The 12,263-nt window shown below is 54.8% G+C and overlaps 1 protein-coding gene across 1 annotated transcript in view; it reads left to right on the top strand.

The window, feature by feature from the left end:
* LOC146440537 (otoferlin-like) overlaps positions 1-12,263 on the top strand; it is a 39,528-nt gene that overhangs the window by 2,950 nt on the left and 24,315 nt on the right. Inside the window, exons 5-17 of the mRNA XM_085056789.1 lie at positions 502-661; positions 1,978-2,164; positions 2,861-3,047; positions 3,925-4,148; positions 5,009-5,117; positions 5,442-5,628; positions 6,437-6,557; positions 7,444-7,544; positions 8,464-8,554; positions 9,426-9,542; positions 10,572-10,724; positions 11,139-11,328; positions 11,714-11,838. Coding sequence (XP_084912915.1) covers positions 502-661; positions 1,978-2,164; positions 2,861-3,047; positions 3,925-4,148; positions 5,009-5,117; positions 5,442-5,628; positions 6,437-6,557; positions 7,444-7,544; positions 8,464-8,554; positions 9,426-9,542; positions 10,572-10,724; positions 11,139-11,328; positions 11,714-11,838 — 1,952 coding nt within the window. The remainder of the gene's footprint in view (positions 1-501; positions 662-1,977; positions 2,165-2,860; positions 3,048-3,924; positions 4,149-5,008; positions 5,118-5,441; positions 5,629-6,436; positions 6,558-7,443; positions 7,545-8,463; positions 8,555-9,425; positions 9,543-10,571; positions 10,725-11,138; positions 11,329-11,713; positions 11,839-12,263) is intronic.

The following is a 12,263-nucleotide window of genomic DNA, read 5'->3' as shown; positions in this document are numbered from 1 at the left end:
TGGATGCAGCTCTTCTCCAGCTGTCCTGAGTGTCACTGAGGTCCCTCCTGGATGTGCTGGTGTCCAACCCCGCCCTGCCCAGGTGACATTCCCCGGCAGGCCATCAGTGTTCCAGACAGGAAGGTCCTGGGCTGGATCCTGTCCTCCATGTCCGGCATTTATCCAAGCCAGGAAGGTGCCAGGAAAAGGGAGAGGTTGGTTGGAGCTCATCATGGAGTCCAACCATCCCCAGCACTGCCAAGGCCACCACTGTCCCATGTCCCCAAGTGCCACATCTACACAGCTTTAAATCCCTCCAGGAAGGGGACTTGGGACTCCACCCCCCTTCCATTTATCCCATTGTTTCTCCATCTTCCACACCAGACACTCCTTCCCAATGAAATTCCCAGGGTTTTTGTTGGAATCCCTCCAGGGCAGGTCCCTCCCCATGGAATGCTGTGTCCTGGTGGCATCGGCCATGTCTGGTTGTGACAAAAGTCTCTCTCATCCCCTGGGTCTCAGAGCACCAGTTCTACCACAAATGGGCCATCCTGTCAGACCCCGAGGACCTCACGGCTGGCCTGAAGGGCTACCTCAAGTGTGACATCGCCGTGGTGGGCAAAGGGGACAACATCAAGACCCCACACAAGGCCAACGAGACGGAGGAGGATGACATTGAAGGGTAGGGATCTGCTGGGATCTGCTTCTTCCTGACTCCCTTGGGAATATCTGTGCCTTGGATCGTGGTGGGGACAGGAGCCAAACCTGGGGCTGGTGGCACGTGAAAGCAGAGGAACCAATCCGGTGCTTTTCCATGAGGGAATGCATGGCCCTGGTGCAATTCTGGGTGATCTGCAGCTCAGAGCAGTCATTCCTAGCAGGTCAGAGCATCTGCTGGTGGTCAAACTCTACGGCAACACCAGCCTGGTGTCACCCAGCCTGATGTCCCCACTCTTCATCTGATGCTCCTGATGGCCTTTGGGTGGGAAGATGGGATGGGACGGGACGGGACAGGATGGGATGATAGGATGGGATGGGATGGGATGATGGGATATGGGATGGGATGATGGGATATGGGATGGGATGATGGGATATGGGATGGGATGATGGGATGATGGGATGGGATGGGATGGGATGGGATGGGATGGGATGGGATCTCATCACCCACTGCCAAGGCAGAGCAAAGCCCTGCCTTGGATGAGGTTTGGACCTCTGGATGAGGTTTCCCAGGCTGTGTATGTGGACAGGGCATTTAAACTTCCCAGAACCGCTCAAAGCTCATGGATCAAAAGTCAGGAGACTTTATGGGTTGATTCCAAAATGTTTCCAGCTCATTAAATATCTCTATTCCAAATCTGCCTCTCAGGCTCTCCCCATGTGGAATCATGGAATGGTTTAGGTTGGAAAAGACCTCTGGGGTCAAGTCCAACCATTAACAGCCAGAAACCACCAGGGCAGCTTTCCTTATCTGCTGGGGTTTGAGGAATCACCTCCAGTGTCTTGGGCTTCATTCCAGGCTGTGGTGGTGATGTTCTCCTACTTTTTCCTAAAATCCCGGAATGGTTGGGATTGGAAAGGATCCTAAAGATCACCCTGTTCCAATCCCCCTGCCATGGGCAGTGACACCTTCCACCAGACATGGACAACTCCAGTAATTCCCAGGATTCCCCTAGAAATATTGTGTTCACAGAATTCCCACGGGCTCATCTCTTCCTGCAGAGGAGGAAAGCCACATGTGCCAAAAAACCCCAATGGATGGAGTTTATTTCTCCCCCCAAAATAATGTCCCCAAGCTCCAAGGCAAAATTGGCTCTTCCCACATCCTGCTCACTCAGTTTCCATGGAGTCAGCACTCATAAAGTGGGGCAGCTTCTCTTTGGTCTTTTATGGAATCACAGAGGTTGGAAAAGAACTCTGAGATCACCCAGCCCAACCTTTGGTCTTCCCTGACCACCCCACCCCAGCAGCTCTTCCCAACCCCATCCGTTGGCATTCCAGGAACCTCCTGCTCCCAGACGGGGTTCCTCCGGAGCGGCAGTGGGCTCGGTTCTACATCAAGATCTACCGCGCCGAGGGGCTGCCCAGGATGAACACCAGCATCATGGCCAACGTCAAGAAGGCCCTCATCGGGGAGAACAAGGACCTGGTGGACCCCTACGTGCAGGTGGCCTTCGCGGGGCAGAAGGTGAGTGGTGAAGTCCCAGGGTGACCACAGGAGGCGACATCAGCAGGTGGCCATAAATGGTCTTGGTCGACTTCGCACGTCAGGATGGGCATGGGGTCACCTGGCACATCAGGATGGGTGTGGCACCATGTGGCACATTGGGTGGGGGGTCACCTGGCAAATCAGGATGGACATGGGGTCACCTGCGATATCGGGATGGGCATGGGGTCACCTGGCATATCGGGATGGGTGTGAGGTCACCTGGCAAATCAGGATGGACATGGGGTCACCTGGGACATCGGGATGGGCATGGAGTCACCTGGCATATCAGGATGGGTATGGCACCATGTGGCACATTGGGTGTGGGGTCACCTGACAAATCAGGATGGACGTGGGGTCACCTGGCAAATCAAGATGGGCATGGGGTCACCTGGGACATCGGGATGGACATGGGGTCACCTGGGACATTGGGATGGGCATGGTGTCACCTGGCATATTGGGTTGGGCGTGGTGTCACCTGGGACATTGGGATGGACATGGAGTCACCTTGTTTTCTGTGCTTCCCCTCTCCATGATGGTTTTGAGCGCTCTCCATCTAAGGAAGGGAATTCCTTACTCAGGAGAGGGCGGAATGGATGGAAGGGAGCAGCTCAGGAGGTGAGGAACAGCTCAGGAGTTCCAACCCTTGTCTGATATCCGTCTCTTCTCAATTCCCAGGGAAAGACATCCATACAAAAGAGCAGCTACGAGCCCCTCTGGAACGAGCAGATCATCTTCACGGAGATGTTCCCCCCGCTGTGCAAACGGATCAAGATCCAGATCCGCGACTCGGACAAGGTCAACGACGTGGCCATCGGGACACATTTCATCGATCTGAGGAAGATCTCCAACGAAGGGGACAAAGGTAAACCTGAGGTGTGGGCGTTCCTTTGACAGAATTCCCAAAGTATCCCAGGCTCCTTTCCCATCCTTGGTGCCCTGAAATGTGAGAGGTCACTGGAACCACAGCCTGAAGCCTGAGACCCCTCACAAACCTTCAGCCCATACCTGAAAGCAAAGACACCCAAGCACAATCTGCTATTCCAAAAATTCCATGGGTGGATGAGCATTTTTCAGGCTCCCCATTCCCACACGCACAGGCAAAGATGGGAAACCGAAGGTGGGGCTGGGAAGGGATTAATGGTGGCTTCTCCTTCCTCGACCCTCAAAATGGGGAATTGCTGAAGCCCTGCCTAGTTCCCATCACTGCCTTCCCTGCAAATTTACCTGAAAGGAAACAAGAGGTTTGGGGGGACCTTCTGGCTCTGCATGACTCCCTGACAGGAGGGGACAGCCAGGGGAGGTCGGTCAGGGACAGGATGAGAAGAAATGACCTCAGGCTATGCCAGGGCAGGGTCAGGTTGGACATCAGGAGGAACTTCTCCATGGAAAGGGCAGTCAGACCTTGGCAGGAGCTGCCCAGGGAGGTCTGGAGTCTCATCGCTAGAGGTGTCCCACAAAGGACTAGATATGGTGCTCAGTGCTCTGGGTTGGGGACAAGGTGGGGATTGGTCAAAGGTTGGACTCGGTGGTCTGGGAGGACTTTTCCAACCCGAATGACCCTGGGATTCCCTGAAAACTGTCTCCATGGATGATCTCAGCCTCACTTCCATGGACACACAAGGACATATCCCAGCCGCTGTCACCACACACCAACCAGGAAGGTGATGCCAACCCTGAGTGATGATACATTCCCTTCTCCCTGCCCATTCCATTCCCACCTGCCCGTTCCACCCCCGCAGGCTTCCTGCCCACCTTCGGCCCCGCCTGGGTGAACATGTACGGCTCCACCCGGAACTACACCCTCATGGATGAGCACCAGGAGCTCAACGAGGGGCTGGGTGAAGGAGTCTCCTTCCGCGCGCGGCTCCTGCTGGGCCTGGCCGTGGAGATCCTGGACACCACCAACCCCGAGATCAACAGCTCCACCGAGGTGCAGGTGGAGCAGGCCACGGCGGTGGCTGATGTAAGTCCTCGTGACCCCACAGCATGCAGGGGGCAGTTTGGGGTCTCAGGAATCTGGGGTTGTTACCCTTGCTCCCATAAACTGAGGATTTCCAGTGTTGTCCAAGCTGTTCTGGATCCCACAGAGCAATGGAAGCAAATCCTGCAGGGATTTCAGGTTTTAGGGTCGTTCCAGTGCTCACCTCCCTTAGGAGTGCTGGGAATGTCTGACACCGTTTGTCTGGCTCTGGCACAGCTTTCCCAGAGAAGCTGTGGCTGATCCATCCCTGGAAGTGTCCAAGGCCAGGCTGGACAGGGATTGGAACAAGCTGGGATAGTGGAAGGTGACCCTGCCCATGGAACCAGATGATCTTTAAGATCCCTTTCCACCCAAACCATTCCACGATTTCCTAAACTGAGGGATGTTTCTCCTTGTGGGAAACACACACGGACAATGAGTCATCCCCTAACTCTGTCTCCCTCTTATCCTGCTGGATTTCAATCAGAAGCCAAGAATCTCATTTATTTCCCAGTCAGGGGGAATGAAACCACCCGGAAATAAAACCATTCCAATTCCAGGCAAGCATCCAGGCACCTGGATTTGTGTGCTTTGATCAATTAATTTTGGGAGTGAACTCAGCCTTGTGTTCCTGAATGTCCCTGAGAGTCCCTCCTGGGCAAGGGGTGACAGATCCAAACAGAGTTAAATATAATCTTTAATTAAATACATTAAAAGGAAATTGTTAATTAAACACTCACTGCAACAAGCCAAGAGATGGAGGAGAAAACCCTCCCGGTCCCTTTGGAAGTTGCATCCCAAAGGATGGACCTGTCCCTCCCTCTGACCCCAATCCTGACCCCTGGGATCACTTTCTCCTGCAGAACTGCAGCGGGAAGATGGAGGAATTCTTCCTTTTCGGAGCTTTCCTGGAGGCCACCATGATCGACAGGAAGATTGGGGACAAACCCATCAACTTCGAGGTCACCATAGGTTGGTTGGTTCTTGGGGAGCGTGGTGGGTGTGAAAATCAGAATCCCAAGGGTCTGTGGCCAGTGGAGCTGATCCCTCTCCCATCCCAGCTCTGTGCTCCGGAGAGGTCACCTCCGGGAGGGATTGTATTCCCAGGGGACTGAGAGGGGACAGGAGCAGGGCACAGACACCCCTCCCTCATTCCTGGCTGCTGGAAATGGCCCCAGGAAGTCAAACTCCAACGTTCTCCATGATTCCTGCACAGAAAACTTCTGGATTCAGTCCCAGAGCTGAGAGTTAAAACCCTGTGAACTAATTCCAACTTTTTTTTTTAATTTCCTTGAGGTAACTATGGCAACCAGGTGGATGGCTCCAGCAAACCCCTCCTGCGGAGGAAGAAAGAGGGAGGGGATGGGGATGAGGAGGAGTCGGAGCTGCTCCAGAATTCCAGTGAGGATGAAGGTGGTGGTGAGGATGGAGAGCTGGTGTCCGTGTCTTCATCCCCGCCCATGAAGCCCCTGGTCACGGACAGGTCAGCTGCGATGTTTTGGGGTCTCTCCACCCCGTGTTCCCAAAAATCTCCAGCCCCTGGGAGCTGGGAGCTTCCCGCTCCACCACGAGGCTGTGCTGACATCTGGTGGGAATACCCGGGAAGTCCTGGTGATTCCAGGTGTAACAGGATCCAAAGTGGCTTCCAAGGGGTGGATCCTGGCCAATGGCCGGCGCTCAGGCGTCCAAAAATATGGATCATCCTTGCTTTAGCTGTGCAGGAAGGACAGGTTGGGCAGGGGTTGGAGCAATCAGAAGGTTTCAGGATCCCAGGATGGTTTGGGTGGGAAGGGATCTTAAAGCTCATCCCATTCCAACACCAACACATTCCACTATCCCAGATTGCTCCAAGCCCTGTCCAGTGTGGCTGTGGAGACTTCCAGGGATTGGCAGCCCCTGGGCACTGCATCTGTCCATCCATCCCTCCATCCATCATCTATCTATCCATCCCTCCATCCATCATCTATCTATCCATCCCTCCATCCATCATCTATCTGTCCATCCATCCATCCATCTATCCCTCCATCCCTGTCCATCCCTCCATGGATCCATCCCTGTCCATCCCTGTCCATCCCTCCATCCCAGCCCTGGGAATGGCCCTGGGAGAAACAGAGCCTCTGTTCCTCAGGACGAAGCTGAAGCCACCTTCCTCCCACTCCCCCTCCCAAATTTTTGGATATTTCCTGTATATTCCCACCACAGCATTGCCCCCGGGAACTGGTGTGGGACAGAGGCCTGCTCCTGGCAGGATTGTCACCCCCACGGAGTGACCCTCCTGTCTCCTCTTCCAGGAATTACTTCCACCTGCCCTACCTGGAGAAGAAGCCCTGCATCTACATCCGGAGCTGGTGGCAGGACCAGCGGCGCCGGCTCTACAACGCCAACATCATGGACAAGATCGCGGACAAGCTGGTCAGGGATGGACGGGGATGGACAGGGAGGGATGAGGGACACAGCTGGGACACGGGGCTGGCACGAGGCACAGCCACATCCAGGCTCCCTGGGTGTCTCTGCACCTTGGCACACAGCAGGGACAGCTGTGCCTGAAAAGGGGGAAATTCCCAGGGAGGAATCACCAAATTCTGCCAGCTCCTTGTGAATTGCGTGGGTCAGATCCAGGTGTTCCCCAAAAAGGAACAGGGCTAGGGAGGCTTTGTCACCTGGGCTGGAGGGCTGAAGCATTTGTGGGGCAGAGCCTGGGGAAAGAAAGCTCCAGGGAGACCTTGGAGCTCCTTCCAGGGCCTAAAGGGACTCCAGGAGAGCTGGAGAGGGTCTGGGGACAAGGGGTGGAGGGACATGACACAGAGAATGACTTCAAACTGGAAAAGGGGAGATTGAGGTGGGATCTTGGGGAGGATTTGCTCCCTGTGAGGGTGGTGAGGCCCTGTGCAGATTTCCAGAGAAGCTGCAGCTGCCCCTGGATCCCTGGCAGTGTCCAGGTGATGGGGTTTGGAGCACCCTGGGATAGTGGAAAGTGTCCCTGCCTGTGGAGATGGAATTCAATGATTTCCACCCAAACCATCCCATGATTTTATGATTAACACTCTCAGCTCATTCCCAAGGAGCCTTTGGGAGAGCTCCACACTGGGTCTGTGAAGGTTTTCCCCGGCAGATCCTTCCAAGAGGGTTTGAACCTCAGCCAGCTCATTCCTGAAGGCCACTGGAGCCATTCCCAGCACCCAGAACAGGGTCCCCAAACGTGTCCCAGGGACCAGCCGGGGTTTCCCTCGGTGTGGAATCAGCTCAGGGGCTCCCCAGCCTCCCACTGTCCCTCACGCTGTCCCCATCGGTGCTGCAGGAGGAGGGGCTCAACGACGTGCAAGAGATGATCAAGACAGAGAAGCCGCACCCGGAGCATCGGCTCCGAGGCGTCCTGGAGGAGCTCAGCAGCAGCTGCCTGTGAGTGACACGTGAGAAGAGTGACACCGTGCAGGTCCCTGCGGGGCTGGCCGTGTCACCTCACCTTGCCTTGTCCTTGGGATGACTGTGATGCCTTAAAAGCTGTTAGAAATAAGAGGCAGATGCAGCAGTATAGGGAAAAAAAGTGTATCACTTTGGTTTTAATAAAATCCCAGGTGCCCTCTCATCAGAGGTGGAATCACACTGAGGAGAACCCCTCATGGACAAATTTTACTTTACAAATTAGCAAATCTACCTAAAATCTCCTAATAAGAAACTTAAAAAATGAAGCAATTTTCCCCCTATTGTAACTGAAGCTACAAATGAAATCGGTAGAATGAAGTACAAAATGAAATGAAAACCAAATCACTTGACAAAAACAAATTCCACAGAGGAATTCCATCCAAGGCCAAGCTTTGAGATATGGATGTTTTGTCTTCCCCAGAGAACCTCTGAACACAGCTGAAATATCAGAATGCAGGGCTGTACATGTAGGTCTAAGGTACACGGAGTGAAAGTATAGGGAATTGCAAAGGTTATAAAAATATGTATAAAAAGGGTATAAAGAGAAAAGACAAAAACTGTCAGGCACAAATGGGACTGACATAAACATCCCATGATGTTGGTACAATGCCAGACCAGCTGCCTCAGGCCCTAACAGGGCCGAGGTGGTGCTTTCATCTGCACCCCAAATCACGGATTAAAACCTCCATCCAACCTCCACGGGCTGGTGGCACCTGGTGGCACCTGGTGGCACCTACTGGCCCTTCCTGACTCTGAGCCCGGGGTGTGCACCCGCCCCTTACCCACAGTTTTGTGGGAAATTGCAGGAAATGAAAGCATTTCCCCCTGCTGCTGGCAGAGACCTCCCTGGGAAGGATTCCCACAGGAATAATAACCCTGCTGGCCTTTTCCACAGGCGCTTCCTGACGCTGGCTGACAAGGACCAGCATCACTCTTCCCGCACGAGGCTGGACAGGGAGAGGCTCAAGTCCTGCATGAGGGAGCTGGTGAGTGGGATTTGACCCTAAATGGGCTCCAGGAGAGCTGGAGAGGGACTTTGGATGAGGCCTAGAAGTACAGGACATGGGGAATGGCTTCCCACTGCCAGAAGGCAGGGATAGATGGGATATTGGGAAGGAATTTTTCCCTGGGAGAGTGGGGAGGCCCTGGCACAGGCCCTGGCAGAGTGGAGGAGGATTCCTGAGTGGGGGCTGGAATTTGGTCCATGGACATTCTGGTTTGCAGTCCCTGCAGGCTGAGGGTTTGGGGTTGAATTCAGAGCAGGGGAGCCCAAAGCCCACCTGGGTCTCACCCAGGTCCCAGGGGTCACTTGGGCCTCTGCAGCCTCCCCTCCACCACACTCTGGAAAGAAATTTGGGAGCGCAGAGGAGCTGGAAAGGGGAATTTCAGGAGCAGAACTGCCCCAGGGACAGAGGTTTGGGGGGAATTTTGGGAACCCTGCAGGACAGAGCTGCCCCAGGGACAGAGGTTTGGGGATGGTGGCCCCACTCCTTGCCAAGGATGTGCAGGAGAGATGGACAAGGAGCCAGTGGCTTCTCCAGCTGGCACAGCCACCTTCAGTGGCCACCAGCATCCTAGAGAACCTGGAATTGTTAAATTCCACATCTTCACATGGAAGATCTGAGGGTCAGGTGCTCGTGACAGCAGGAGAGGCATCGTCCTTAAGCCACCCCAGAATTCCTTATGCTCAGGTGACACCTTTGTGGTGTCACCTCCTCCTGGCTGTCTCTGCCCTCTCATGGGCCTCCCATGCCAAGGTCAGCAAAAGGTGTCCGAAGGTGTCCACCCTGCTGTGGTGGGATTGAGGCTCTCTTCCCTTGTCCGAGCTGTGTCCTGATGTCCTGGCTGTCCCTGCAGGAGAACATGGCCCAGCAGGCCACAGCCCTGCGCTCCCAGGTCAAGAGGAACACCGTGAAGGACAAGCTGAAGCTGGTGCAGAACTTCCTGCAGAAGCTGAGGTTCCTGGCGGATGAGGTGGGTCCATCACGGGCAGGGGTGGCTGTGGCTGGGTCAGCATGGGGAGACAGAAACCTGGGAGGGATGGAGGGAGGGAGGGAGGGAGGGAGGGAGGGAGAGGGAGGAATGGATGGATGGAGGGAGAGGGATGGATGGATGGACAGAGACCTCCGAGGGCAGGAGAGGTCCCTGGTCAAGGAGCCATTCCAAGTCCATGAGCTGCCCCACGATCCCTGTACACTCCTGGGTGGGAATGAGCAATGCTAAAATAAATTTAAGAGTTTCCAGCCTGGCCTTGGACACTTCCAGGGATCCAGGGGCAGCCACAGCTTCCCTGGGAATTCCAGCCCAGCCCCTCCCCACCCTCCCACGGAACAATTCCTTCCCAAAATCCCATCTATCCCTGCCCTTTCCCAGTGGGAAGCCATTCCTTGTGTCCTGTCCCTCCACCCCTTGTCCCAAGTCCCTCCCCAGCTCTCCTGGATCCCCTTTAGGCCCTGTAAAGGGCTCCAAGATCTCCCTGGAGCCTTTTATGATTCCATGATATTTTCACACTTCAGGACTGGCTCAGTGGGGGCTCTTGGCTGTTCCACCTCCTGCTCCCATTTCCCTTGGAAATCTCCCAGCTCCACCCTTGGTTACAGCCAGGCCTTCCTTGGCCCTGACCAGACCCAGATCTGAGGTGTGATGGGTCCTGTCCAGCCTGGGAGTCTCTTCCCTAGAGAGGGATGAAGGGATGGCCACTGTCCTCCTGTCCCCATGGCCACCAAAGGAGGAGAGAAGGAAAACCTTCCATCTCCTAACCTCAAATTTTTATTTTTTTAAACTGTAACCAACAAAAATCCCAGTTTCTTTCCTGCTGGGCTTAGCGCAGCAACTTTTTTTGGGGTGGGAATCTCGAAACCATTCCAGCGCCCCTACTGTGAAAACAGCCACATCCATCTCCCACGGAACCTGTTGGATTTGCCTCCAGAACGCCCCCAGCCCTCCCAGCGCCTCGGTGGTGGGAGCTGGGGCTCTGACAGGGCTCTCTGGTGGCTTTCCCAGCCCCAGCACACGATTCCCGACGTTTTCATCTGGATGATGAGCAACAACAAGCGCATCGCCTACGCCCGCATCCCTTCCAAGGACATCCTCTACTCCATCGTGGACGAGGAGATGGGCAAGGACTGCGCCAAGGTGAAGACAGTTTTCCTCAAGGTGAGGATCTGTCCGTCCTGGGGGAGCTGCAGCCAAGAGGAGGGAAGTGGAGGAGGGAATTTGGGAGATGAGGATGAGGGTTGTGCGCCCAATTTTCCTGGCATTTGAATATTGGGAAAATCTGTTCTATATCCTACTGGTAGGGCTGGAAAACTGCTCCTAGGGAGGGTGAACCGCTGGTCTTTCCCCGTGGGAAATATTTGGAAGGAGGGAGATGTTTGATCCAGCTGGAAATCCAGAGGATTTCTGGCTTAGGGAAAGGAAACCATGGTGGGAAGAGGACAATGCACGAGCCAGAGCAGTGTCACGATCCCAAAGGAAGGATCCTTGGAACAGGAACAGCAGCTCAATGCCCCAGAGGGATCTGTCCATATTCCCGATATCCATGAGAGTTTTTCCATTCCTTGTGCTCAGCTCCCTGGGAAGAGGGGCTTCGGCCCTGCTGGCTGGACAGTCCAGGCCAAGATGGAGATCTACCTGTGGCTGGGCCTCAACAAGCAGCGCAAGGACTTCCTGAGTGGCCTCCCCTGTGGATTTGAGGAGAAGAAAGTCCCCCGAGGCCAAAACCTGCCCTCCTTCCCACCCATCAGCCTCCTGTACACCAGTAAGGAATTGCCAAGGGATGGGACGTGGGGAGGGAAGGAGGGAGCCTGGCTGGGCTCCCTGTGGGATCTCACCTGAACTCAGCTTCTCCTCTCCACTGCCCCTCCCCTTGGTCTTTCTCCTCCTCTCTCCTCTGTCATGGTCCAAGGGCTTCCAGGAGCTAAGGGGAAAACATTAGGAGAGCTGGGGGGTGGGAATTGCATCCCCTCATCCCAGTCCTGGTCACAGCTGTTGTTGTGCACACGATGAGCAGGATGCCTGGGAAATCCCTATCCATTTGGGATTCCTGCTTTGAGCTGAGATCCTTCATCCCTGAGCAAAACCAGGCCCTGGAGATGTCCCTCAGGTGGGCCATCCCAAGTCACCCCATTCCCTCTCTCTTGCAGAGAAACAGGTTTTCCAGCTGCGAGCCCACATGTACCAAGCCAGGAGTTTGTTTGCAGCTGACAGCAGTGGTCTCTCAGATCCCTTTGCGAGGGTTTTCTTCATCTCCCAGAGCCAGTGCACTGAGGTGAGCATTCCTGGGATGGAGGGACTTGGGGATGGCTGGCTCTGCAGGCTCCATCCTGCTCTCGTGGCACAGATCCCCTGAGCAAGGATGAGGCTGATCCTGCAGTGGGAAAAGCAGCTCTGAATTTGGGGATTGGCTCTTTCCAGACCTCTCTCCAGGAGCCCATTCCCAACAAACATCCCACATCCCTGTGGATGTGATTCCCCCTGATTCTCCATGATTCCCCTGATTCCCTGTGATTCCCTGCAATTCCCTGCCTGTTTAGGCAGAGCTGGGTCATGTTAAAGTGATTTTAAGCCTTCCCTTCCCTTCCCTTCCCTTCCCTTCCCTTCCCTTCCCTTCCCTTCCCTTCCCTTCCCTTCCCTTCCCTTCCCTTCCCTTCCCTTCCCTTCCCTTCCCTTCCCTTCCCTTCCCTTCCCTTCCCT

This window comes from Lichenostomus cassidix, chromosome 3 (genome assembly GCF_008360975.1).
Source record: "Lichenostomus cassidix isolate B80296 chromosome 3, HeHo_3.0, whole genome shotgun sequence".
NCBI lineage: Eukaryota > Metazoa > Chordata > Aves > Passeriformes > Meliphagidae > Lichenostomus > Lichenostomus cassidix.
The sequence above is the reverse complement of the archived record's forward strand: the minus strand, read 5'-3'. Positions and strand labels throughout refer to the sequence as shown.